At 47.6% G+C, this 24452-nt stretch overlaps 1 protein-coding gene across 1 annotated transcript in view; it reads left to right on the top strand.

Annotated features, from left to right (window-relative positions):
* Positions 1 to 24452, top strand: part of VWF (von Willebrand factor) — a 220778-nt gene that overhangs the window by 35254 nt on the left and 161072 nt on the right. The window contains 7 exon segments of the mRNA XM_064142874.1: positions 1391 to 1441; positions 6326 to 6330; positions 7649 to 7785; positions 9156 to 9294; positions 10350 to 10450; positions 14916 to 15111; positions 17731 to 17946. Of these exon segments, the coding sequence (XP_063998944.1) occupies positions 1391 to 1441; positions 6326 to 6330; positions 7649 to 7785; positions 9156 to 9294; positions 10350 to 10450; positions 14916 to 15111; positions 17731 to 17946 (845 nt within the window).

Here is a 24452-nt window from a genome sequence, read left to right as displayed (position 1 = left end):
CATGAGCCCCAGGCTGGCAGGGAAGGCTAACTGCCTAAAGAAGGGAAGTGGCATGAGTGATGTATTCCTGATCTGGCTTTGTGGAAGTGCTCAGATGTTCCAATTAGAGTACAGAAGGACTTAGAGAAGGCCACTGTATCCAGAAGGAAGTTCCATGCATCATGACTGTTAATCAGACATTTTTTTATGACACTGCACTGTATGTTCAGGAGATAAGACCCATAACTATGACATGGGTATTTTGTTGAGTTGGGTTTTTTTTTCTCTGGAGCTGTCTTTGTAGCTTGAGCTTGACCACACTGCTCAATCTTTGTGCTCTTGGGAGATCAGGGCTGCCTGATAAGACTCTGTGGTGAGAAAAATGCTTCTGTTAATCAAATTTGATACTGCTTTGGAGAGTGTCATTCCACCAGCTCTTCATTTACCATCCTCAATAAACTGACCCCTCACAATAGTTTATCAGGGGGCTGAGTGGTTAAAGGAACCCTGTTCTGTGTTGAACTTTGAGGCTGTGACTTGGAGCCCAGCACTGGCCACACTATTCCAACTGAAAGAGAAGTTTAAGGACTGGAGAGAGACTTGTGGAGGACACTGGAGATGATCACAGCAAGGGAGTTTGTGATGCAAAAAGCAGCAAAGAGAAAATAGATTTGTTTTAAAGGCTAGGAAGTTACTGGAGGAACTTGACTGCCTGAAGGGAGGGTTTTGAAAAACAGAGGGCCAAGTTCTTCTCAGAGGCAAATACTGAAGGATGCATGAAGGCAACAAACACAAGAGGCAGAAGGGGAAATCCTGTCTAGACACAATTAAAAAAGTCTTCCCTTGAGACTGTGCAGCACTGGGAAACTGTGCAGAGAGGCTGTGGACCTCATCCTGGAGATTTTAAACTCAGCTGGGTGATGTCCCTCAGTCAACTGACCTAGCTTTGAAGTTTCCCTTCTTGGAATTGAGGGTTTTAATATGTGATTTTTCTGAAGGTCCCTTCAAAACTTTCTATGTTGAACTCAATGCCCTAAAATGTCTTTTCCTACAGATTCTATGATTCTTTGTTTTGTTTTATTTTGAAAATGAAAACATTGTATCAAGAGATAAACCTTCAGAATTGCATTAAAATGCATTCCACATCAGTGGTTAAACCTTGGTGGAAGAAACCAGACCCTATTGGGCTTTGAAACCATTCCAGCTCTTGTTACCAGCAGTTGAAGTTGAATGATGTTAATAGGGGAATGGATAACTTCAGAATCAAGGTTGTGGGAGATGAAAAAGACATTGAGTTTAGTTTCCCTGAAACAGCAGCCTGCCTTTCAATTATTTAGCAACAAAAACGTTGCAACAGAGGATTTTGAACTTTTTGTGCCCTTGCCTAACTTTACCCTGCATTGTTTCATAGCATCTGTAGACGTGGCACCTGGATCTGTAGCAACGGGGAATCCCAGGTATGGTGGCTCTCTTCTTTACAGGTTTTGACAAGGTCTACCTTTATTCCTCCTATTCACATCCTGCTTACATGTATTTTTGTTTGGTTGGTTTTCCATGCAAAAATGAATCTTTTTTCTTGCTTGCTCCAGTGGCAATCTATAAGGGATCACAGGATGTCTAGGGGTTGGAAGGGGCCTCCAAAGATCATCAAGTCCAACCCCCTGCCAGATTTAGGGCCATGTAATCAAGCTGAGTGGTACACAGGCTCACAGGGATGTTAGGGGTTGGAAGGCACCCAAGAGATTTTTGAGTCCAACCTCCCTGCCAGAGCAGGACAATACTATCTAACACAGATCACAGAGGAGCACATCCAGACAGGCCTTGAAAGTCTCCAGAGAATGCAACTCCACAACCTCTCTGGGCAGCCTGTTCCAGTGCTCTATGCCCCTACAGTAAAGAAGTCTTTCCTTGTGTTGAGGCAGAACTTCTTGTACTGTAGTTCACATCCATTGCACCTTGTCCTAGCCCAGGGCACAACCTGACAAGAATTTCTCATCTCCCTCTTGGCCCTCAGCCCTTCAGATATTTAAAAACATTGATTAGATCACAGAATTTCTTAGATTGGAAAAGACCTTGAAGATCATTGCATCCAATCATTAGTTTCACACTGACAAGTCCTTGACTAAACCAAATCCCTCAGCACACATCTAAGCATTAGGAATCACCATGGTTGGGAAGGACCACCAGGTCCCCTCTCAGTCTTCTCTTCACCAGACCAAACAGCCCCATGGTCCCTGATATGGCAATGCTTTCTTTGTAGCCCTCCCTTGGACTCTCTCCAGTAGAACCTGGAACTGGGAAATCCAAACTGAACACAATTATTCTAGGTAAGGTCTTATTAGGGCAGAGTTAGAGGGGAGGAGAACCTCCCTCCATCTGCTGGCCACACCTCTCTTAATGCCCCCCAGGATCCCATTGGCCTTCTTGGCATCCAGGGCACATTGCTGTGCCATGGATAGCTTCTTGTCCACCATCTCTTCCAGCTCCTTCTCCACAGGGCTGCTTTCCAGCAGGTCATATTTCTGAATTCTTCTTGTGAGACAAGACAAGTTTATGTTTAGTGAGAAGAGTTGTTCCTCTTTGCTCACATAGTTTACCAGGATATAAAGGTCTGTATGTTATGAGGATTGGCTTTCAGAGGGATGAATGCTGCTGGGTTTCTTGGATGAGGCACTGTTTCCTCTCTGCCTGGACCAGCATACCTTTGTTCATGGGATAATTTGAAGTGCTGGGAGTAGATTTGATCAATCCTAAATACCTCGTGAGTCTGGGCCCTAAAGGAGGGAACTCCACCCTCAGGGAGAAGGTGACAGCCCCCTCTTCCATGGATGGTGGCAGACTGGAGTGGCATCTCTTCAAGTGTTCTTGTTCTCCTTCCTCCTAGTCTGCCTCACAGATGTACCAGCATTGTGGCTGCCCATCCCAGTTTTGAGAGATGTGGCTTTTAATGCTGTGCATGGGCCAGCAGAGTGCTAACTTTATCGTTTTCTCCTGCCTAGATCTTGAATTCATCCCCTGCCTCAGTTCCTGCACTATGTTTAGCTGTGGAAGTATCCTCTTGACTTGAAACCAGCATTTGACCCCTGTGGTAGTGTACATTGAAGTCTGTAGGGAGACAGCTTGGCTCTTATTCTTCCTTGCTTTAGGAAATTGAATGGAAGAGCAGAAGGGATGTGAAGGAGACAGATTATGGCAGGATAGGAAAAGAGCAGGATTTGGGTCTTAGTTGTTTTTGGTTTGGGCATTTTGAGATGATGCTGTGCTACTCTTCTAGCTTAGGAGAACCATACCAGCCTGTTAAAAGCCTTTCTATTAACCTTAAGCTTATGTGACCCATCAGTGCTCCATTACCTCCTGCTTTAGACTGAAAGAGACCTTGTCTCAGAGTGTCAGCAGTGATTAAAAAAGGGAGAATGCAATTGTTCAGAATAGAATTGTAGAATCAGTCAGGGTTGGAAGGGACCACAAGGATCATCTAGTTCCAACCTCCCTGCCATGGGCAGGGACACCCTGCCCTAGAGCAGTCTGGCCACAGCCCCATCCAGCCTGGCCTTAAACATCTCCAGGGATGGGGCCTCAATTGTCTCCCTGCGCAACCCATGCCAGGCTCTCACCACTCTCATGATGAACAACTTCCTCACTGTGTTCAGTCTGAATATTCCCATCTCCATCTTTGCTCCATTCCCCCTAAGTTCTGTCACTCCTGAGAGCCTAAAAAGTCCTTCCCCAGCTTTTTTTGTAGGCCCCCTTCAGATCCTGGAAGGCCACAGGCCACCACCTTCTGGTCACCTGGGAGCCTCCTCTTCTCCAGAATGAACAGCCCCAACTCTTTCAGTCTGTCCTCATGGCAGAGCTGCTGCAGCCCTCTGAGCATCCTCGTGGCCCTTCTCTGGACACACTCCAGCATCTCCACATCTCTTTGTCATAGTGGCTCCAGAACTGGATGCAGCACTCCAAGTGGGGTCTCAGCAGAGTGGAGTAGAGGGGGAGAATCACCTCCCTTGCCCTGCTGGCCACACTTCTCCTGATGCAGCCCAGGATCTGGTTGGCTTTCTGGGCTGCAGGTGCACACTGCTGGCTCATGTTGAGCTTCTCATCCACCAGCACCTCAAGTCCCTGTCATAAAGGCTGCTCCCCAGCCACTCACTGCCCAGCCTGGATTTGTGCTTGAGATTGCCTTGACTCAAATGCAGGACCTTGCACCTGGTCTTATTTTAGCTCATGAGGTTGGCTTGTGCCCACCTCTCCAGCTTGTCCAAGTCCCTCTGCATGACATCCCTTCCCTCCAGTGTGTCTGCTGCACCACACAGCTTGGTGTCATCAGCAAACTTGCTGAGGGTGTACTCTGTGCCAGTGTCCATAGAGATGACAACTTTATGTACATAGACTAACAAAAGCTGAAGGGAGCTTCATTGTCTGTTTTGTTTGTTTGTTTGTTTTTTTTTTTAACCAACCTGTTTGTCAGGTTGATGACGCTAAACTGAGTGGTGCTGTTGATATGCTAAAGGGATGGGATATCATCTGGAGAGACTTGAATGGATTGGAGAGGTAGCCTGAGGAGAATTGTATGAGGCTGGATAAGGCAAAGTAAAAAGTCCTGCACCTAGGGTGAGGCAATCCTAGATATTAATACAGGGTGCGGAATGATGAGATTGAGAACAGCCCTGCAGAACTTGGGGGTGCAGGGGGGATGAGAAGCTGGACAGGAGCCAGCAGTGTGAGCTTGCAGCCCAGAAGACCAATGGCATCCTGGGCTGCATTCAAAGAAGCATAGCCAGAGATAGAGAGAGGGGATTCTGCTCTGCCAAGACCTCACCTGCAGTGCTGTGTCCAACTCTGAAGCCCTCAGCACAAGAAGAAAATGGACCTTATAGAGCAGGTCCAGAGGAGGGGCCACAAAAATGATCAGGGGGTTTGGAACAGCTCTGCTATGAGGACAGGCTGAGGGAGCTGGGGTTGTTCAGCCTGGAGAAGAGAAGGCTTCAGGCAGACCTAAGAGCAGCCTGCCAGTAGCTGAAGGGGGCTTTAAGAAAGCTGCAGAGGGACTGTTTGCAAAGGCCTGCAGAGACAGGATGTGTGCAATGGTTTGAAATGAGAGCAGAACAGATTTAGATTGGATGTGAGGAATAGTTCTTTAGCATGAAGGTGCTGGACCACTGCAACACGTGCCTGCAGGAGGTAGTTAAGGCTCCATCCCTGGAGATGTTCAGGGTGAGGCTGGACAAGGCCCTGGGCAACCTGTTCTCGTGAAGGATGTTCCTGCTGACTGCAGCGGGTTGGAGTAGAAAAGCTTTGGAGGTCTCTTCCAACTCAAACCATTCTCTGATTCTGTGAAAGTTTTTCTCTAACTTGCCTAGCTGTGATCTTGGTGACAAAGCTGGGCTGGGTGTCCAGCTGGATTTCATGCTTAGAAGGTAATGCTGTACACCCCAGAAACAATAGCTGGCTGTCACTAGCAAGAAGCTCTCAAGCTGATGCCATAGTTTTATTAATTATGAAGGAAGGAGGTTTCAGGAACTCTCATGGGATGCATTACACCAAATGGAGTAGACAGAGGGACCCATAAGAAGGAGATTTTTCCCCAGGAAGGAAATTTCCTTTCTAGGAGCAATGCCAAAGGGCTGGGACTTGTCTTGGGTAGTAGTGCCTATCTTTGCTTGCTGCCATCCTGTCCTCTTGTCTCCTGGCTGCAGAGACATTCTAGAAATCAAACTTTCTTTAATCTCTTCTCTATACCTGCCAGCCAGGTAATTGACTCTGGAGTTGACCAAAATAATCCTTGTTTTACCCTTGTCCAAGTTTAATTGAACAGAGAGTAGATTTCCAGGGTGAGGCAGTAAATACCAAACCTTGCAATCACAGAATCAGTCAGGTTGGAAGGGATCACAATGAGCATCCAGTTCCAACCCCCCTGCCATGCCCAGGGACACCCTACCCTAGCAGCAGGCTGACCACAGCCTCATCCAGCCTGGCCTTAAACAACCTCAGAGATGGGGCCTAAACCATTCCAGGTTCTCACCACTGTCATGGTGAAGAAACCTTCTTACTCTAGAGTGGATGACAAAGATCCAGCGGGTGCTGGAATTCTCTTAAGGCAAATCAGAGCTGTGTGAGGTGAGAATCCTCAGACTCTCTAAGGTTGTGCTTTAGCAAAGGCTGGTTTAAGGTGTTAATGCTGATCATTATGTTGAAGAGGGAATATTCCACTTGATGTTCATTAGATCTTATGTCTTACACAAAGGCAGTAGAGAGACAATAACTCACAGGGTTCACCTGCCAGCTCAAAATACTTAACCTTTCTCCACCCTTTGTCAGTGGATTGCCAATGTAGGCTTAACATCTGAAGTCCTGGTCAGGGAGGTCTCCTGCCCACCTTGCTTGCCATGAGACCTTCTCTGTGTGTGGTAGTCTGTGAGTGTGGGGACTGAGTTTGCAGATGACACTAAATCGAGCAGGAGTGTGTTTTATCTGCTTGAGGGTAAGAAAGCTCTTGCAGGTTAAATCAATGGACTGAGATCAGTGGAATGAAGTTCAACAAGGTAAGTTTTATGTCATGCACTTTAGTCACAACAACTCCAAGCAATGCCACAGGCTTGCAGAAGAGTGGCTGGAAAGCAGCCTAGTGCAAAAGGCTCTGGAGTGCTGATGGATCGCGTGAACATCAGCCAGCAGTGTGCACAAGTGGCCAAGAAGGCCAAGGGCTTCCTGGCCTTACCAAACCCAGTGTGGTCCAGCAGGAGCAGGACAGTGATAGTGCCCCCTTACTTTGACCTGGTGAGGGCACATGCTTGAATGCTGGGTTCAGTTCGTGGGTACCACAGGATAAGAAAGATATTGAGAGGCTGGAGGGTGTCTAGAGCAGAGCAGTGAGAATGAGGAGGAGTGTGGAGGAATATCATATGAGGAGAGGCTGAGGGAGCTGGGTTGTTCAGTGTGGAGAAGAGAATGCTGATGGGGAGATCTCATTGCTCTCTCAGCTACATGAAAGGAAGTTGGAGTGAGGGCTGGTGTTGGTCTCTTGTCCCAGGTAACCAGTGACAGGATGAGAGAAAATGGGCTTGAGTTATGCCAGGGGATGTTTAGGCTGGATGTGAGGAAGAAATTTCTGAATGAGTGAGTGGTGTGGGCTTGGAACAGGCTGCCAAGGGAGGTGGAGGAGCAGTCTTTCTCTGGCAACCTGTCTGGATCTGTCCTCTAACCTACTCTAGGCAAGAGGGTTGGATCAGATGATCTTTTGAGGTCTCTTCCAATCACCAAGACTCTGATTCTGTGACTGTGCTGAATTTCAGGGACCACTGAGGTGTATACTACAGAAGAATCCAATCCACTTCAATGCAGTGGACTGCACTGATTGATGTCCATCACTCTCCCTTCCCAAACACTCCTTAGTTGTTTTTTTCTGTAGACATCAATTCCAGCTCTTGAGCATGATTTATAAAGAGATGCACCAGCTTTGGTCTGTGCCTCTGTTACTACTTGTAATGACTTGCTGGAATCAACAGTGAGATAAGTATCTCACTGTTCCTTTCTGGTCTACAGGGAAATTTATCCTTGTGCAACCTGCTCCACTGGTTTGCTCTTCCACCTTAATAGCTTGGGAGGGAGAGTCTGGGTAGGATTTTGCTTGTGGTTGGCACCAGGGTGAATAATGGCTTTCTGCATTTTCCAGGAGAATGCTCTGTCACTGGCCAATCCCATTTCAAAAGCTTTGACAACAAGTATTTCACCTTCAGTGGCATTTGTCAGTACTTATTTGCCAAGGACTGCCTGGACAACTCCTTCTCTGTGATCATCGAGACTGTGCAGGTAACAGCAGCCTTGGCTGGTGTCTCTGAGCATGCTCTTGGGAGGGAGTGGGAAGGGCTGTGGGGAGTTTGATCTAAATTGCAGATATGCAGGCCAGCCGAAGTAATTTTCCTATGGAAACAACTAGTTTAAATAACAGATGCAGTCTTTCTCCCTTAAAGTGTTTTGCTTCTCCTTACTGCCAGTCCCAGGAGCCTACCTGGAGTCAGAGGTCTGCCAGGAGATCTGTTGAACAAGCCCTCACTGCCTCTTTGCCATCTGAGCAAACAAATAAAGGCCAATCATGAGCCCCTTGCAAAACACCCTGAAAGGCTGCTGCTTCACAGCTGCCTGGGGAAAAGACCTTTCCTCAGATAGAGTGGAGAGCACACTGGCAGAGTGGTGCTTTGGGTTGCTTTCCATGAAGTCACATTGGCTCCTGATTTTCTTTCTCTGACTAACCAATCAGCAGCTCCTGACCTTTGCTGACTCCCTTGATGGATGACAGAGGCAGCTGCAGGTCACTGAATGGAGACAGCTGGAGAGAAGCAGGAAAGGGAACCAGGCCAGCAAAGGCAAAGGAAGGAGACCCTGGAGGGGGTGTCAGAGGGAGGTTAACCCAGTTGTGAAATTAATTGAGCGGTTGCACGTGGCAATAGGTGAAGTAACCTGGGTAACAAGAAGGGCACTGAATAGATGAGATAGGAGGAAAAGTGGCAGGGACAGAGAACTGAAGGTGGTGAGAGGTGTGACAGTCAGGAGATCGAGAGGCGTCCTTATGGGCCATCAACACCAGAGAGGCTTTCTGGAGAGCTGGGTGTGACAGCACACACCACCTATGTCTGTGCCCTACCTTGGAAAGCTCTGATAATGCAGCTCTGAGGTCATCTGGGTTTGGAACTTGCAGCACAAGTTTCCACTGAAACTTCCCTTTTGAAACTGGGGAGGAGACCCAGGGGCCTCCCATCTCTGTTCTTCATCTGCCCAACCCACAGCTGGGAACATAAATAGCACAATAGTTGGAGGACAGCAAACCACTCATCTCTTTCCTGGGCTGTGCAGGACTGTGTCTACTTCCTGCCCCTGCTGCAACCTGGGAGATGGGGGCTGGATGTCTGTCACCACTGTAGGCTGCTCCTAGGGGTCAAGTGTGAGATCTGTGGATTGCTTCCCAGACTTTGAGCCGTGGATTGCTCCTTGGTGCATAATTAGCAGGATAATGGAACTGAGACTGCCAGGCTGGTGGTTGTGGGATGCAGAAACTATGCCCATAAAACCATGCTGACATTTCACACCTCCCAAATCAGAGGGCGAAATGCCTTCTGGGGACCTGGGGCAAAGTGACAAAGTGAAAGCTTGAGGTTCAAGGCATGTTTTTTCTTACTCTGCAGTGTGCAGATGATCCTGATGCTGTGTGCACTCGCTCAGCCTCTGTCCAAATCCGTGATATGGACAACAGCCTCATTAAAATGAAACATGGAGGAGGAGTTTCACTGAACGGACAAGACATACAGATCCCTCTGGTGCAAGGTGTGTTTTCAAGGGCTAACTCTGGCCAGCCATTGAAGGAATCTTACTTACCTTAGCCTAGTTTGGTCAAAAAGTGCTTTAAATGCCAAATTCACATCTTGAATCACAGGTTTGACTAAATGACCTTTGAAGGTCCCTCCCAACCCAGACCATTTTATGACTCTATGGTGGTCTTCTAGAAGCTCTGTCACTTCAGTTCCTCTCCATGCAGCCAGCACATCTTGCTTCAGCTCCTCTGAAGCCAGCAGAACTAAACAGGTCTGGATTTGTGAGGTGGGATCTTGACAAGCGCAATGCTTTTAAAAACTATAATTCTTTTTTAACCCAGAAGCTTGAAATTCCTGCAGTTGCCTTGCAGAATGTCACCTGAGCTTATGCAGAATGTCCATGTGTTTTCTTCTAGAGCTCCTGAGTGCTTTCAATCAGATCCAATGGACAAGGTCAGGCAGATGCAAAATGATGAGCAGGCACAAAGCTTAGGAAGTCTGAAGTGGGCATTGCTGGCAGACCTGAATGCCCCTCGCTGTCTTGGCCTCTTCTTTGTGCCACAACAGTCAGAGAATCATAGAATCAAACAGGTTGGAAGAGACCTCCAAATTCCAGGCAATGAAGCACCATATTCACTGTTATGAGCATAGGCTGAGGGAGCTGGGGTTGTTCAGCCTGGAGAAGACAAAACTCCGGGAGATGCTACAGCTGCCTTCTAGTATCTGAAGGAATCCTACAGGAAGGCTGTGGAGGGTCTTTTCATCAGGGTGTCTAGAGGCAGGACAAGGGGGAATGATTTGAAGCTGAGGGAGAGCAGGGTTAGGAAGAAGTTCTCCATTGTGAGAGTGGTGAGACTCTGGAGTTGGCTGTCTAGGGAGATTGTGGCTGCCTCCTGTCTGGGGGCATTGAAGGCCATGTTGGATGAGCGTCTGAGTGTAGCTGAGAGATGTCCTAATCTGTGGTGGGGAGGTGGGAGTAGATGATTTCTGAGGTCCCTTCTAACCTGAGCCATTCTGTGATTTCTGTGGTCCTGGCTTGACTGACTGACACTGTGTGGCTGTCTTAAGGTGCTCTCCGTCTCCAGCGCACAGCGAGGGCTTCAGTTCGCCTCACCTATGGGGAAGATATGCAGATTGACTGGGATGGTCGTGGTGAACTCCTAGTGAAGGTACTCATTCATCCTGCCTGTTCAATTTCTACTGTTTTTTTGCCTCCTCTCTCATCCCACCCAAATGTGTACAAAGATCTTTTTCTTGCCTGGAGTGAGAAATTGCTTTCTGTTGCATGCTGGGAATTCCATTCTCTTTTGCTACCCCTGGAACGGCATACAGATCCTGTTGTATTCCAGGAATAAACATTTTCATCCTACAGAAGCTTGATAGTTGTTTGAGTTTTGTTTGTTTGTTGGTTTTTCTTTTTTTTTCCCCCATCCCTTTCTTTTTGAGAAAGGTCATGAATGAGTTTGTGTTCTGTCCCTCCAAGCTGGATTTTTGTTTCCTTCACTTTGACTGTTCTGCCTTAAAGCAATGAATTTCTGTGACTTAAAATAAGGGAAGAGCAAGGCTCCAGGGACACAGCTGCTTCTAGTTTCCAAGGAAAATAATTAACTCATAGAAGATAATCATAGAATCAGCCAGGGTTGGAAGGAACCACAAGCATTGTCTAGGTCCAACTCCCCTGCAATGCCCAGGGACACCCTACCCTAGAGCAGACTGCCCGCAGCCTCATGCAGCCTGGCCTTAAACACCTCCAGCAATGGGGCCTCAATCACCTCCCTGGGCAACCCATGCCAGGCTCTCACCACTCTCATACTCGACAACTTCCTCCTCATGTCCAGACTGAATCTCTCCACCTCCAGCTTTGCTCCATTCCCCCTGGTCCTGTCACTGCCTGATAGCCTATAAAGTCCCTCCCCAGCTTTCTTGCCAATTTTCTGCAAAGCAGGGAGTGCTGCCCTCCATGAGGGCAAAGACAGGTTGAGAGAGTTGGGGTGGTTCAGTGTGGAGAGGACAAGGCTCCAAGGAGACCTTATTGTGGCCTTCTAATGTCTGAAGTGCACCTATAGGAAAGCTGGTGAAGGACTTTTTAGGGTGTCAGGTATTGATAGGACTGGAGAGAATAGAGCAAAAGTAGAAGTGTGTAGATTCAGATTGGATGTTACTAAGATGCTCTTCAGCATGAGGGGGGTGAGACACTGGGACAGGCTGTCTGGGGAGGTGGTGGAAGCCTCATCCCTGGAGGTTTTTAAGGCCAGGCTGGATGGGGCTCTGAGCAACATGTTCTAGTGTGAAGTGTCCTTGCCCACAGCAGGGGTTTGGAGCTAGGTGACCCTTGAGGTCCCTTCCAGCCCTAACAATTCTGTGATTGCTTTGGCACTCTGCCCTGCCCCATGTCACATCTGGCAAAAAGGCTCACGAGAGCCAGTTCAGAAGCGAATGCAAGAGCTGAGAAGGCAACAGATAAGAAAGGGTGAAAATAATTTTAGAAAACATCTGTGGTTTAGTTGTTGTTTTGCTTTAGTCTGTATCTCAATGCTCCAAGGATTCTAGAAGTTGGTTTTGGGCTGAGAATAATTCAGTTCAGTACCTTGGCACCTCTCAGAAGTTTTGACTTCCCTCAATGTTCAAAGCATTTTTCTGCCTGGTCAGGCCCCAGATAGCCTAGCAAATTCTTTCTTGCAGTTAAAACAAATCTAATTTTCTGCCCCAGATCCTCTACCCACGAAAATCAGTGGAGGTTTCTCCAGTTGTCTGCTCTGATCTCCTTCTGTTGCTAGGTATCTGAAGCATCTCTTTAATTGCTTTCAGAGAATTAATTTCTGCTTGATTCAGAGACTACCCTGTTGCCAAGGATTACTGACAAATGGGGGAAGTGATACATTTCCATTACCTTGGCCAGACTTCTGGTAAAAAAATGCCTTCTATGCTCCTCAAGAAGGCTCCCCTTTCTGTGCCCACTTGATGTTTGTGATGCGTGCTTCCACTCACACAAATCCAAATGCCAACGTGTTTTTTGGTTCATTCTCTGTCTGAAGAATACATGAAAAGTAGCTTCCTTGACCACTGGAGCAACAGGGATAGGTATCCTCCAAAACTTCATGGCTGTTCTTTCTGATGCCCCCTACTTACTCTCAGGCCACTCAGAAGGGAGGGTGTTCTTCTGGAGAATTTCACAGAATCATAGACTCATAGAATCAGTCAGGGTTGGAAGGGACCACAAGGATCATCTAGTTCAAATCCTCCTGCCATGCCCAAGGACACCCTACCCTAGAGCAGGCTGCCCACAGCCTCATCCAGCCTGGCCTTAAACACCTCCAGCAATGGGGTCTCAACCATCTCCATGGGCAACCCATGCCAGGCTCTCACCACTCTCATGATGAACAACTTCCTCCTCATGTGCACTCTGAATCTCCCCACCTCCAGCTTTGCTCCATTCCTCCTAATCCTGTCACTCCCTGAGAGCCTTAAAAGTCCCTCCCTAACCATTTTGTAGGCCCCCTTCAGATCCTGGAAGGCCACAAGAAGGTCACCTTGGAGCCTTCTCTTCTCCAGAATGAACAGCCCCAACTCTTTCAGTTTGTGCTCATAGCAGAGCTGCTGCAGCCCTCTGAGCATCCTCGTGGCCCTTCTCTGGACACATTCCAGCATCTCCACATCCCTTTTGTCATAGTGGCTCCAGAACTGGATGCAGTACTCCAAGTGGGGTCTCAGCAGAGTGGAGTAGAGGGGGAGAATCACCTCCCTTGCCCTGCTGGCCACACTTCTCCTGATGCAGCCCAGGATCTGGTTGGCTTTCTGGGCTGTAAGTACACATTGGTGACTCATGTTGAGCTTCTCATCCACCATTGTTTGTTTTGTTTTCAATTGTACAGAAAGCCAATTTTCTTAAAAAAAATGTGCTCTTTTAGCTTGTTTTGGTTCTGTTTCACTGGTTACTCCTGAACAATCAGCTGGAAGTAACAACCTGCTAAATGTATACAGAGAATGACTGTAGCATTACTCTGCTCTGAGACCTCAGCTGCAGTGCTGTGTCCAGCTCTGGAGCCCTCAACACAAGCAGGACATGGACCTGATGAAACAGGGCCAGAGCATGCCAGGAAAATGATCCGGGTTTGGAGCAGCTCCCATAAGGACAGGCTGAGGGAGCTGGGGTTGTTCAGCCTGAAGAAGAGAAGGCTCCAGGCAGACCTAAGAGCAGCCTGCCAGTAGCTGAAGGGGGCTGAATGAAGGCTGCAGAGGGACTGTTTGCAGAGGCCTGCAAGGAAAGGATGGGGGCAGTGGTTTGAAATGAGAGCAGAGCAGATTAGATAGGAACAAGTTCTTTAATATGAAGGTGCTGGAGCACTGCAACACATTGTCCAGGGAGGTAGTTGAGGCCTGATCCCTGGAGATACTCAAAGTGAGGCTGGACAAGTCTCTGAGCAACCTGTTCTAGTGGAGAAATGTCCCTGATGATTGCAGGAAAGTTAGACTAGATGAGCTTTGGTGGTCCCTTCCAACCCAAAGCATTCTCTGATTAAAACACAGTCAACTCCCAAGGACAGTTGGTAGTTCTTGTGATGTACCAGATGCTTACTTCTATTATTCTAAACAGAGCTGTCAGTTGCTAAAAGATAGTGACATTGTTGGTGTAGATCATAGAATGGTTTAGGTTGGAAGGGACCTCAAAGCTCATCCAGTTCCAACCCCCTGCCATAGGCAGGGACACCCCCCACTAGAACAGGTTGCTCAAGGCCTCATCCAACCTGGCCTTGAGGGAGCATCCACAACCTCCCTGGACAACCTGTGCCAGTGTCTCACCACCCTCACTGTTAAGAACCCTTTCTTAACATCTAGTTTAAATCTCCCCTCTGCCAGTTTAAACCAAATATCCCTTGTCCTGTTACTACAAGACCTTGTAAATAACCCCTCCTCAGCCTTCTTGATGTTGCATAGGAGATTTCCTTCTGTTTATCTCAAAGATTAGGGTCTTGTTTCATCTATCCCTTGAATTTTAGAAGGAATAAGGCAGAGTAAAAAGTAGATCTGTTGAGTGGATTATCACTCTTAGTACAATATGAGTTTCCTAAGGCAGGATGAAGCTCTGACATGAGATAGCTTTAAAAGTAGTAGTCTCTTTATTTCATTTAACCATCCTTCATGTTGAGGGAAGCAAATTGCTCCAACATTACTTTTTTTTTTTTTTTTTGTGACAAAACAACATTAATGTTTTTCTTCCCCTTCGAATTCTCTCTTTTAAAATGTGAGATACAATCACCTCATGCTATTAAAAATATGCAGCCCCCACAGTTGCCCTGCTCATTTATATGAATGAAGGGGGGAAACAGGGAAAGACTAAGCTGAGTGGTGACCAAGGCATAAAAAAGAAACCATTCTTCTCCTAGCCACCTTTGCTTGCCATCTGAAATGATCACTGTTCTGTGCAAAACTTGGGCAGGCTGCTAGTAGTACTTTTGGTTTGCTTCATTGTTAGAAATGCTAAAATGGAGTGAAATTGTCTCTGTGTTATTTGAATGTGTACTGGAGGACTTCCTTGGCTGTTAAATTGTGCATTGTTTGTTTTTTAGATAACCTTGCTAGGCAGTGATGCCCTATCCTAGAGGATGAGCCGGGCTTATGTTGTGTTCCTTTTAGCTCTCTCCAGTCTATTCTGAAAGGACGTGTGGGCTGTGTGGAAATTACAATGGTAACCAAGGGGATGATTTCCTTACACCTTCTGGCATGGTGGAAACTCTTCTGGAAGATTTTGGGAACTCCTGGAAGCTCAGTGCGGACTGCCAGAACCTGTTGAAACAAGACAGTGATCCCTGCAGTCTCAATCCTCGTTTAGGTACTGACCACCCTCTGAAATTAAGGTGTGATCCTCTGTGTTGCAAGCAAACACTAAAAATAAAGAGAAGGGGGAAAAAAAGGGGGAGGCTAGTGTGTCTTACAGGAGCAGTAGAGTGGTCACAGGAACATTCAGGTTGGAAAAGACCATCAGGATCAGCAAGGCCAACTGCTCTCCCTGCTCTACAAGATGTGCCCTAAACGATATTCCCAAGCACCACATCCATGTGATCTTTAAACACATCCAAGGTTGGTGACTCAACCACTTCCCTGGGCAGCTCATTCCAGTGTCTGAACACCCTTTCCATGGAAACAAACTTTCTCTTATTATGCAGTCTAAACCTCCCCAGGCTCAGCTTGAGGCCGTTCCCCCTTGTGCTGTCTCCAATTACCTGTGAGGAGAGACCAGCACCAACCTCTCCACAATGTCCCTTCAGGTAGCTGTAGACAGCAATGAGGTCTCCCCTCAGCCTCCTTCTTTTCACACTAACCGTTCTCAGCTCCCTCAGTCACTCCTCATCAGCTTTATTCTCCAGGCCCTTCTCCAGCTTTGTTGCCCTCCTCTACTCTCCAGCACCTCCACATCCCTCTTGTATTAAGGTGCCCAAAACTGAACACAGTATTTGAGGTGTGGCCTCAGCACAGCTGAATTCAACTTATCTCTATTTAAAAAAAATAAAACAATAAAACACAAACAAAAACCTTCAGAGAGACACTAATTGACACAGGCTTCATTAAGGGGAGTGCCATGTTTTGTGAGAATTGAAACCAAAAATTATGTGGGTGGTGTCAGGTGGTGCTGCTGTTCAATTGCTCATGGCAGGGGAATTGGAACTGGGTGATCCTTGTGGTCCCTTCCAACCCTGCCTGATTCTATGATTCTAATTTCAGCCACAACTGGAGTTAAACCTTCACAGCCACTGCACAAACTTGTCCCACTTGAGCTGCTCTTACATGTGATAGCAATGCTGTGTTTACCCTCTGGGTGGATGAAACAGCTGTGTTCTTCCCCTTTTCCCTGTCCTTACACCTTATGCACTCCAACTGTTCCCTTGTTTTTCTTCTTTTGTTGCAGTATTCCTCTTTCCTTCTGCTGCTCGATTGTTTTGCTTGGGCATGGGGAGAAAAATCTCTGAGCAATTTTCTTTCCCAAGGGTTAACAGCAGCCTCTGATTTCTGTGAAGAGCAAGCCCACGGCAAATGTTGTGGCTGTAGATCAGAGCAGGCACTGATAATTGGTTTGTGTGGTGCAGCCTAGCAGCAGAGACACTATAAAGGAAACACAACACTAGAAATAGCGGTAACAGAATCACAGAACCTTGGGGATTGGAAGGGACTTGGAAAGTTTGCCCAGCCCAACCCGTGTGCTACATCAGGATCATCTGGAGTAGGTCACACATCCAGGTGGGTCTGGAATGTTTCCAGAGAAGGAGACTCCACAGCCTCTCTGGGCAGCCTGCTTCAGGGCTCTCACACCCTCATAGGGAAAAAGTTTTCCCTTCTGTTCCCGTGGAATCTCCTCTGCTCCAGCTTGCCCTTACTGCCCCTTGTCCTTTCATTGGACATCCCTGAGCAGAGCCTGCCTCTGTCGTCCTGCCACTACCTTGCACATCTTTATCAACATGAAAGAAGGCAGCTCTCAGGGTCCTCTGCTCCAAACCCCAGGACCCTCAGCCTATCCTCAGCAGGGAAATATAACCACATTACCTTTACTAGTGAACCATTATTCTCTTAGCTATGATGCTATCTATGCTTACTTCATCCCATTTTGTTCATCTGTGTATTTTTGTTGCTGTTGTCTTCTGTCATTTTTTTTGTTTGCTTTTGTTTTGTCAGAAAGATAAAATAATTCATAGAATCAGTTAGGGTTGGAAAGGACCGCAAGGATCATCCAGTTCCAGCCCCCCTGCCATGGGCAGGAACACTCTACCACTCTACCCTAGATCACGCTGGCCTTGAACACCTCCAGAAATGGGGCTTCCAACACCTCCCTGGGTGTCTCACCACCCTCATGGTGAAGAACTTCATAACATCCAGTCTGAATCTCCCCATCTCCAGCTCTGTTCCATTCTACCTCGTCCTGTCACTACCTGACATTCTAAAAAGTCCCTCCAAGCTTTCTTGCAGCCCCCCTTCAGATACTGAAAGGCCACAAGAAGGTCACCTTGGAGCCTTTTCTCCAGGCTGAACAGCCCCAACTCCCTCAGTCTCTCCTCATAGCAGAGGTGCTCCAGCCCTCTGATCATCCTTGTGACCCTTCTCTAGACACCTTCCAGCACACCCATATCCCTTTTGTAGTAGTGGTTCCAGAACTGGACACAGTACTCCAGGTGGGGTCTTGCCAGTGCAGACTAGAAGGGGAGAATCCCCTCCCTCACCCTACTGGCCATGCTTCTCTTGATGCAGCCTAGGATGTGGTTGGCTTTCTGGGCTGCAAGAGCACACTAGTGGCTCATGTTGAGTCTGTGCTCCACCAGCACCCTCCAGTCCCTCTCCTCAGGGCTGCTCTCAAGCACTTCCTGTACTGGTGCTTGGGGTTGCCTCCTGTGGCTCTCTTCAGTTTTCCTTGACAAGCACTAATTAAATCAGTGTAAACATATCACTTTTCTCTCTTTTTTAGCTAAATATGCCGAGGACTCCTGCTCAGTTCTGATGTCCTCTGCATTTGAACCCTGTCACCATGAAGTCAGTCCCACACCCTACGTGAAGAACTGCCAGTTTGATGTTTGCTCATGCTCCAGTGGCAAGGATTGCCTGTGCTCTGCTATTGCTTATTATTCAGCAGCCTGTGCTAGGAAGAGTGTCCAGGTCCAGTGGAGAGCACCTGACTTCTGTCGTAAGTGAAGTGCTCCTAAGCCCTGTTTATTTTCCTTGTCTCAGAGGTGTTTCTTTGCAGTTCATAGAATGGTTTGGGGTGGAAGGGACTTCCAAAGGTCATCCAGTCCGACCCCTTCTGACAGAATCCTAGAATCAACCAGATTGGAAGAGACCTCTAAGATCATACAGTCCAAACTAGCACCCAGCCCTGTCCAACCAACTACACCATGGCACTAAGTTCCTCATGCATGCTTTTCTGAACATCTCCAGGGATGGTTACTCCACAACCTTCCTGGGCAGCCCATTCCAATGCCAAATCACACTGTGAAGAACTTGCTTCTAACATCCAGCCTAGACCTTTCCTGGCACAACTCGAGACTGTGTTCCCTTGTTCTGTTGCTTCCTGCCTGGCAGAAGAGACCAACCCCACCTGGCTACAGCCTCCCTTCAGGTAGTTGTAGTCAGCAATGAAGTCATCTCTGAGCCTCCTCAGGGATAACCTCATGACAGAGGGATTGGAACTAGATGATCCTTGTGGTCCCTTCCAATACTGATTGATTCTATGATTTTCACAAAACGTTGGCTTACTTCTCCTGACAAATATTTGTGAAATGGATGTTTATTTTTATTTTATTTTCCTGTGCAATTTTGCTGTTAAGGCAAGAAGACAATTGAAAATTCTGGGGGAAAGTATTCCTTGCTTGGCAGTCCTCCAGACTTGTTCTGCTGCTTCTTCCCGAACAAGAGGTGGGAAAAAAACATTTCTGATTTGAGTATGTTGAAAATGGGAGAGGTGGAGAAGTTGCTGATCTCCCACCTAGTAGGGTTTGTCCCTGTGAGGTCAGCTTCTGCAGGCTGTAGCAGAGAGTATTTACTGCAAATGAGAGCAAACTCAGTTTAACATAAACTGCTGTGTGGTTTTGTAATATTTTACCTAATTTATGAAAATGTTGAAAGAGCAGAACAGTAATGTAATAAAAACCCTTTTCAAAATGTGCAGCTCTGGAGGCTGAAGGAGCAGTGGTAACCCTGCCATCATTCTTTCTCTAATTGGGCAAGTCAATTTTCACAATTAATCTTTAATAGCGTGGAGCTGCTTCCTTCTTTTTCTGCATTACAGAAGGCTTTATGTTCTCATAAACTGATGATTTCCCTGACTGCAGATCCATCAGCCCCCATTAAATAATCCTGATGTCCTAGACATCATTCTGCCTCATGAAGGCATAACACAGTGTTCACAACATAAAAGCAATGTGCCTTCAAGGCCAAGGAGGCCTGTGGCATCCTGGGGTGCATTGAGAAGAGTGTGGCCAGCAGATTCAGGGATGTTCTTCTCTCTCTCTCTTCTCTGCCCTGCTGAGGCTCCACCTGGAATACTGCATCCAGTTCTGGGCTCCCCAGTTCAAGAGAGATAAGGATCTACTGGAGAGAGTCCAAGGGAGGGCTACAAGGATGATGAAGGGAATGGAGAAATGCCTGGTGAGGAAAGGCTGAGAGCCTGGGGCTATTTTTCTGGAGATGATATTGAGAGGGGATCTAATCAATGGATATTAGGGGTCAGGAAGGAAGGGACAGGGACAGCCTCTGCTCACCTGTGTTGTGGGATAAGACAAGGAGCAAGGGATGGAAATTACAGCACAGCAAGTTCCACCTCACATGAGGAAGACTGTTTTTGCTGTGTAGGTTTAGAGAGCACTGGAACAGGCTACCTAGAGAGGTTATGGAGTCTTCTTTAGCCTAGAGAAAAGGAGATAAGTCTCCAGACATAAGCATATTGAGGAAACACATTTTCTGGGCCACTCAGTTCAAGAGAGATGTTGAGATACTGAAACACCTCCAGAGAAGGGTGACAAAGCTGTGAAAGGCCTGGAATGTAGCCCTGTGAGGAGAGGCTGAGGGAGCTGGGGGTGTGCAGCTTGGAGAAGAGAAGGCTCAGGGCTGACTTCATTGATATCTACAACTACCTGAAGGGAGGTTGTAGCCAGGTGGGGTTGGCCTCTTCTGCCAGGCAAGCGGCAACAGAACAAGGGGACACAGTCTCAAGTTGTGCTTGGGGAGGTCTAGGCTGGATGTTAGGAGGAAGTTGCTGGCAGAGAGAGTGATTGGCATTGGAATGGGCTGCCCAGGGAGGTGGTGGAGTTGCCATCCCTGCAGGTGTTCAAGCAAAGCCTGGATGAGGCACTTAGTGCCATGGTGTAGTTGATTGTCTAGGGCTGGGTGCTAGGTTGGTCTGGATGATCTTGGAATTCTCTTCCAACCTGCTTGATTCTATGATTGTTCTCTGGAGAATTTCAAGCCCTAGATGTGTTCTTGTGTGACCTGTGATGGATTCTGTAGTCCTGTGCTAGATTCTATAGTCCTACTCTGACAAGTGGGCTGGACTGGAAGATCTCCAGAGGTCGCTTCCAACCCCTTATATCTTGTGATCCTGCGACCACAGCTCATGTGCTCATCAACACAGCAGGCAGACCAGAAACCTCCTGACTCCAAAATAAATATGCAAGATATTAATTCTCAGCTGTAGGAGTCTTTGGCAGCTATTCTCAGGACAGTGTTTCTCATTTACATAAACATCTTCTTTCCAGTAAACTAAATAATGAGCAGGCACAGCCCAAGGCTGAGAACAAGTTTTCAAGTAACTTTCATTACTGAAGGCATGTGCAAGCAGGGCAACCGTGGAGACTCAGCCAAAAACTGTGATTTGTTAAATAGGAGCACTTGGAAAGAAGGAACTGGTCTGGCAAATTTCAGGTACGCTAATTTGTTAGAGGGTCAAGAAAAGACTTGGACTATCAGCAAGTCCAACTGTTAAGCCAACGCTACCGGGTCCAACTGTTAAGACAAAGGGCCATATCTACATCACCTTAAAATACTTCCAGGGAGGATGATTTAGCCACTTCCTTGGGCAGTCAGTTCCGGTGCTCATCAATCCTTCTAGTGAAGAATTTTTTCTTCAATATCCAACTTAAAGCTACTTTGGCACAATTTGAGGTAATTTCACAGAATCACAGAATTAATCTGGTTGGAAAAGACCTCTAAGATCATTGAATCCAACCTATCACCTAACAACTTATAATCAGCTAAACCATGGCACTAAGTGCCTCCTCTGGTCTCCTCTTAAACACCTCCAGGGATGGCAACTCCACCACCTCCATGGGCAGCTCACCACTCTTTTTGTGAAGAGATTCCTAATATCCCTTCTAAACCTGCCCTAGAACAGCTTGAGGCTGTGTCCTCTTGTTCTGTCACTAGGTGTTTTGGAGAAGAGACCAACTCTATCTGGCAACAACCTCCCTTCAGGTAGTTGTAGGCAGCAATGAGGTCTGCCCTGAGCCTTCTCTTCTCCAGGCTGCACACCCCCAGCTCCCTCAGCCTCTCCTCACAGGGTTGTGCTCCCGGCCTCTCACCAGCCTTGGTGCCCTTCTTTGGACACCTTCAAGCACTTCAACATCTTTTTTAAACAGAGGAGCTCAGAGCTGGACACAGTACTTAAAGTGTAGCCTGCCCCACATCCACCAGGCAGGTCATCTGGTAACAAAGAGATCAGGTTGGTCAAGCAGGACCTGCCCCTCCTAAATCCGTGCTGGCTGAGTTTGATTTCCTCTTGCAGGTTATTGGGGAGAAGAGACCAGCAGCCACCTTGCTACAGCCTCCTTTCAGGTGGTTGCAGTAAGGTCTCTCCTCAGGCTCCTTTTCTGAAGGCTAAACAACTACAGTTCTTTCAACAGCTTCCTCACTCTTTAGATGTGCTCCAGCACTTCAGTATCATGTGTGGCCCAGAACTGAATACAGGATTTTAGGTTGCAACCTCACCAGTGCTGAGCACAGGGGCACAATCCCTTGCCTAGTCCTGCTGGCTGAGTGATTTCTGGAGCACAAATCCTATGAGGAGAGGTTGAGGGAGCTGGGCCTGTTTAGCCTGGAGAAGAGGAGGCTCAGGGGTGATCTTATTACTGTCTACAACTACCTGAAGGGGCATTGTAGCCAGGTGAGGGGTGGCCTCTTCTCCCAGGTAACCAGCAATAGAACAAGGGGACACAGTCTCAAGTTGTGCCAGGGTAGGTATAGGCTGGATATTAGGAAGAAGTTCTTCACAGAGACAGTGATTCCCCATTGGAATAGGCTGTCCAGGGAGGTGGTGGAGGCACCGTCCCTGGGGGTCTTCAGGAAAAGCCTGGATGAGGCACTTAGTGCCATGGTCTAGTTGATTGGATAGGGCTGGGTGCTAGGTTGGACTGGATGATCTTGGAGGTCTCTTCCAACCTGGTTGATTCTATGATTCTATGATATAAACCAGGATGCTCTCAGCGCTCTTAGTCACCTGAGCACCACTGCTGGCTCATGTTCACCCAGCTGTCCAGCAGCAGCCCCAGGTCCTTTTCAGCCAAGCAGCTTTCCAAGCCACACTTCACAGGGTCACAGGATGATAGGGGTTGGAAGGGACATCCACAAATCATCAAGTCCAAATCTCTTGCCAGAGAAGGACTATAGAATCTAGCTCAAGGTCACACAGGAACACATCCAGACAGGGCTTGAATGTCTCCAGAGTTTAAAGCGCTGACAATGAGCCCTGCCAACTCCCTTCCTAAAAACCTTTTTGCCCCTATGGGATAAGCTATTTCCATCTGCTACCAACAGGCCTGCCCCTCTTGTAAATGAAGCTATGGTCAAAATCCTGCTCTTCTCCAAGTCTGTAGTGTTGCATGGGGTTGTTGTGATCCAAACGTAGGACCTGCCACTTGTCCTTGTTGAACCTCACACAATTAGGCACAGTCTTTGTAGAACCTTTCTACCCTCAAACAGATCAATGCTCCTGCCCAACTTGGTATTGCCTGCAAATTTTCAGAGGATGCACTCAGTCCTCCCGGCCAAATCACTAATAAAGACATTTGGTAGACAGCAAGCTCTGCATGGGCCGGCAATGTGCCCTTGTGGCCAAGAGTGCCAATGGCAGCCTGGGCTGCATCAGGAAAAGTGTGGCCAGCAGGGCTAGGGAGGTTCTGCTCCCCCTCTGCTCTACCCTCATGAGGCCACACCAGCTATTGCAGCCAGTTTTGGACTCCCCAGTTCAAAAGACAGACAGGGACCTGCTGGAGAGAGTCCAGTGGAAAGCCACCAGGATGACTGGGGAACTTGAGCATATCGCCTATGAAGAGAGACTGAGAGTTCAGTCTGGAGAAGAGAAGACCTGATCAACATCTATAAATATCTGAGGGATGGGTGTCAAGTGGATGGCACCAATCCTTTTTTGGTGGTCAGCAGCAATAAGACAAGGAGCAATCAATACAAATTGGAACAGAGAAAGTTTCAACTCAACATGAGGAGAAATTTCTTTACAGTAAGGGTGACAGAGCCCTGGAACAGGCTGCTCAGAGAGGTTGTGGAGTCTCCTTCTCTGGAGACTTTCAAAACCTGCCTAGGTGCACTCCTGTGTGAACTACCCTAGAGGATCCTGCCTTGACAGGGGGGTTGGACTCAATGGTCTCTGGAGGTCCCTTCCAACCTCTAATGTTCTGTGATTCTTCACTGTCAGAGTGGCCAGGCATCAGAACAGGCTGCCCAGGGAGCTGCTGGAGGCACCATCCCTGGAGGTGTTCACTTCCTGTGCAGACTACTGTAAGGCATCCTGCCTTGGCAATGAGAGGGTGGACTTGATGTCCTCTGGATCTCCAGCCTTGAAAGTTCTGTGATTCAGTGACACTAAAGAAAATATTGAGCCCTGAGGAAAGCGACATGTGTCCAGCCACCAGCTGGCATTAACTCCATTTGCCACAACAATTTGGGCCTGTCCATCCAGCCACTTTATTACCTGCCTGTGCATGAGAGAGACAACCCTTCAGAGTATGGTCTATCTGCTCCTGTTAGGCAGCATGAAGGGATGATGCTGCTGCTTATTCATGGTGGGCTGAAAGAAGATGAGTCAGCTCTTAAACAATTACACTGCAACTGAAATGATGTTAAGACATGGGAGATGAATACTCCTGTTAGCTTGACATGCAGCAGAAATACTGTGCAGTGCTAATGACTTGCCTCACTGCCACTTATCCACTTCAAATCAAGCAAACTGGTTCTGCCAAGCCGTTACCCAAGAAGCTGAATCTCTGTTGCCCAAGGCAGCAGAGAAGCACATGGGCAGTGCACTGAGCATCAGTACAGATAATGCAACCTGCTCATTCACATCTCAAGCATATTAAAATAGTCCTTGATCACAAGGTGTTAGGGACTGGAAGGGACCTCTGGAGATCTTCCACTCCAACTCCTCTGCCACAGCAGGACCAGAAAATCCAGAACAGGTCACACAGGAAGGTATCCAGACAGAGCTTGAAAGTCTCCAGAGGAGACTCCATAACCTCTCTAGGCAGCCTGTTCCAGTGCTCTCTAAACCTACACAGCAAAAACAGTCCTTCCTCATGTGAGGTGGAACTTGCTGTGCTGTAATTTCCATCCCTTGCTCCTTGTCTTATCCCACAACACAGGTGAGCAGAGGCTGTCCCTGTCCCTTCCTTCCTGACCCCTAATATCCAT

This window comes from Pogoniulus pusillus, chromosome 4, assembly GCF_015220805.1.
Source record: "Pogoniulus pusillus isolate bPogPus1 chromosome 4, bPogPus1.pri, whole genome shotgun sequence".
Lineage (NCBI taxonomy): Eukaryota > Metazoa > Chordata > Aves > Piciformes > Lybiidae > Pogoniulus > Pogoniulus pusillus.
The sequence above is the reverse complement of the archived record's forward strand: the minus strand, read 5'-3'. Positions and strand labels throughout refer to the sequence as shown.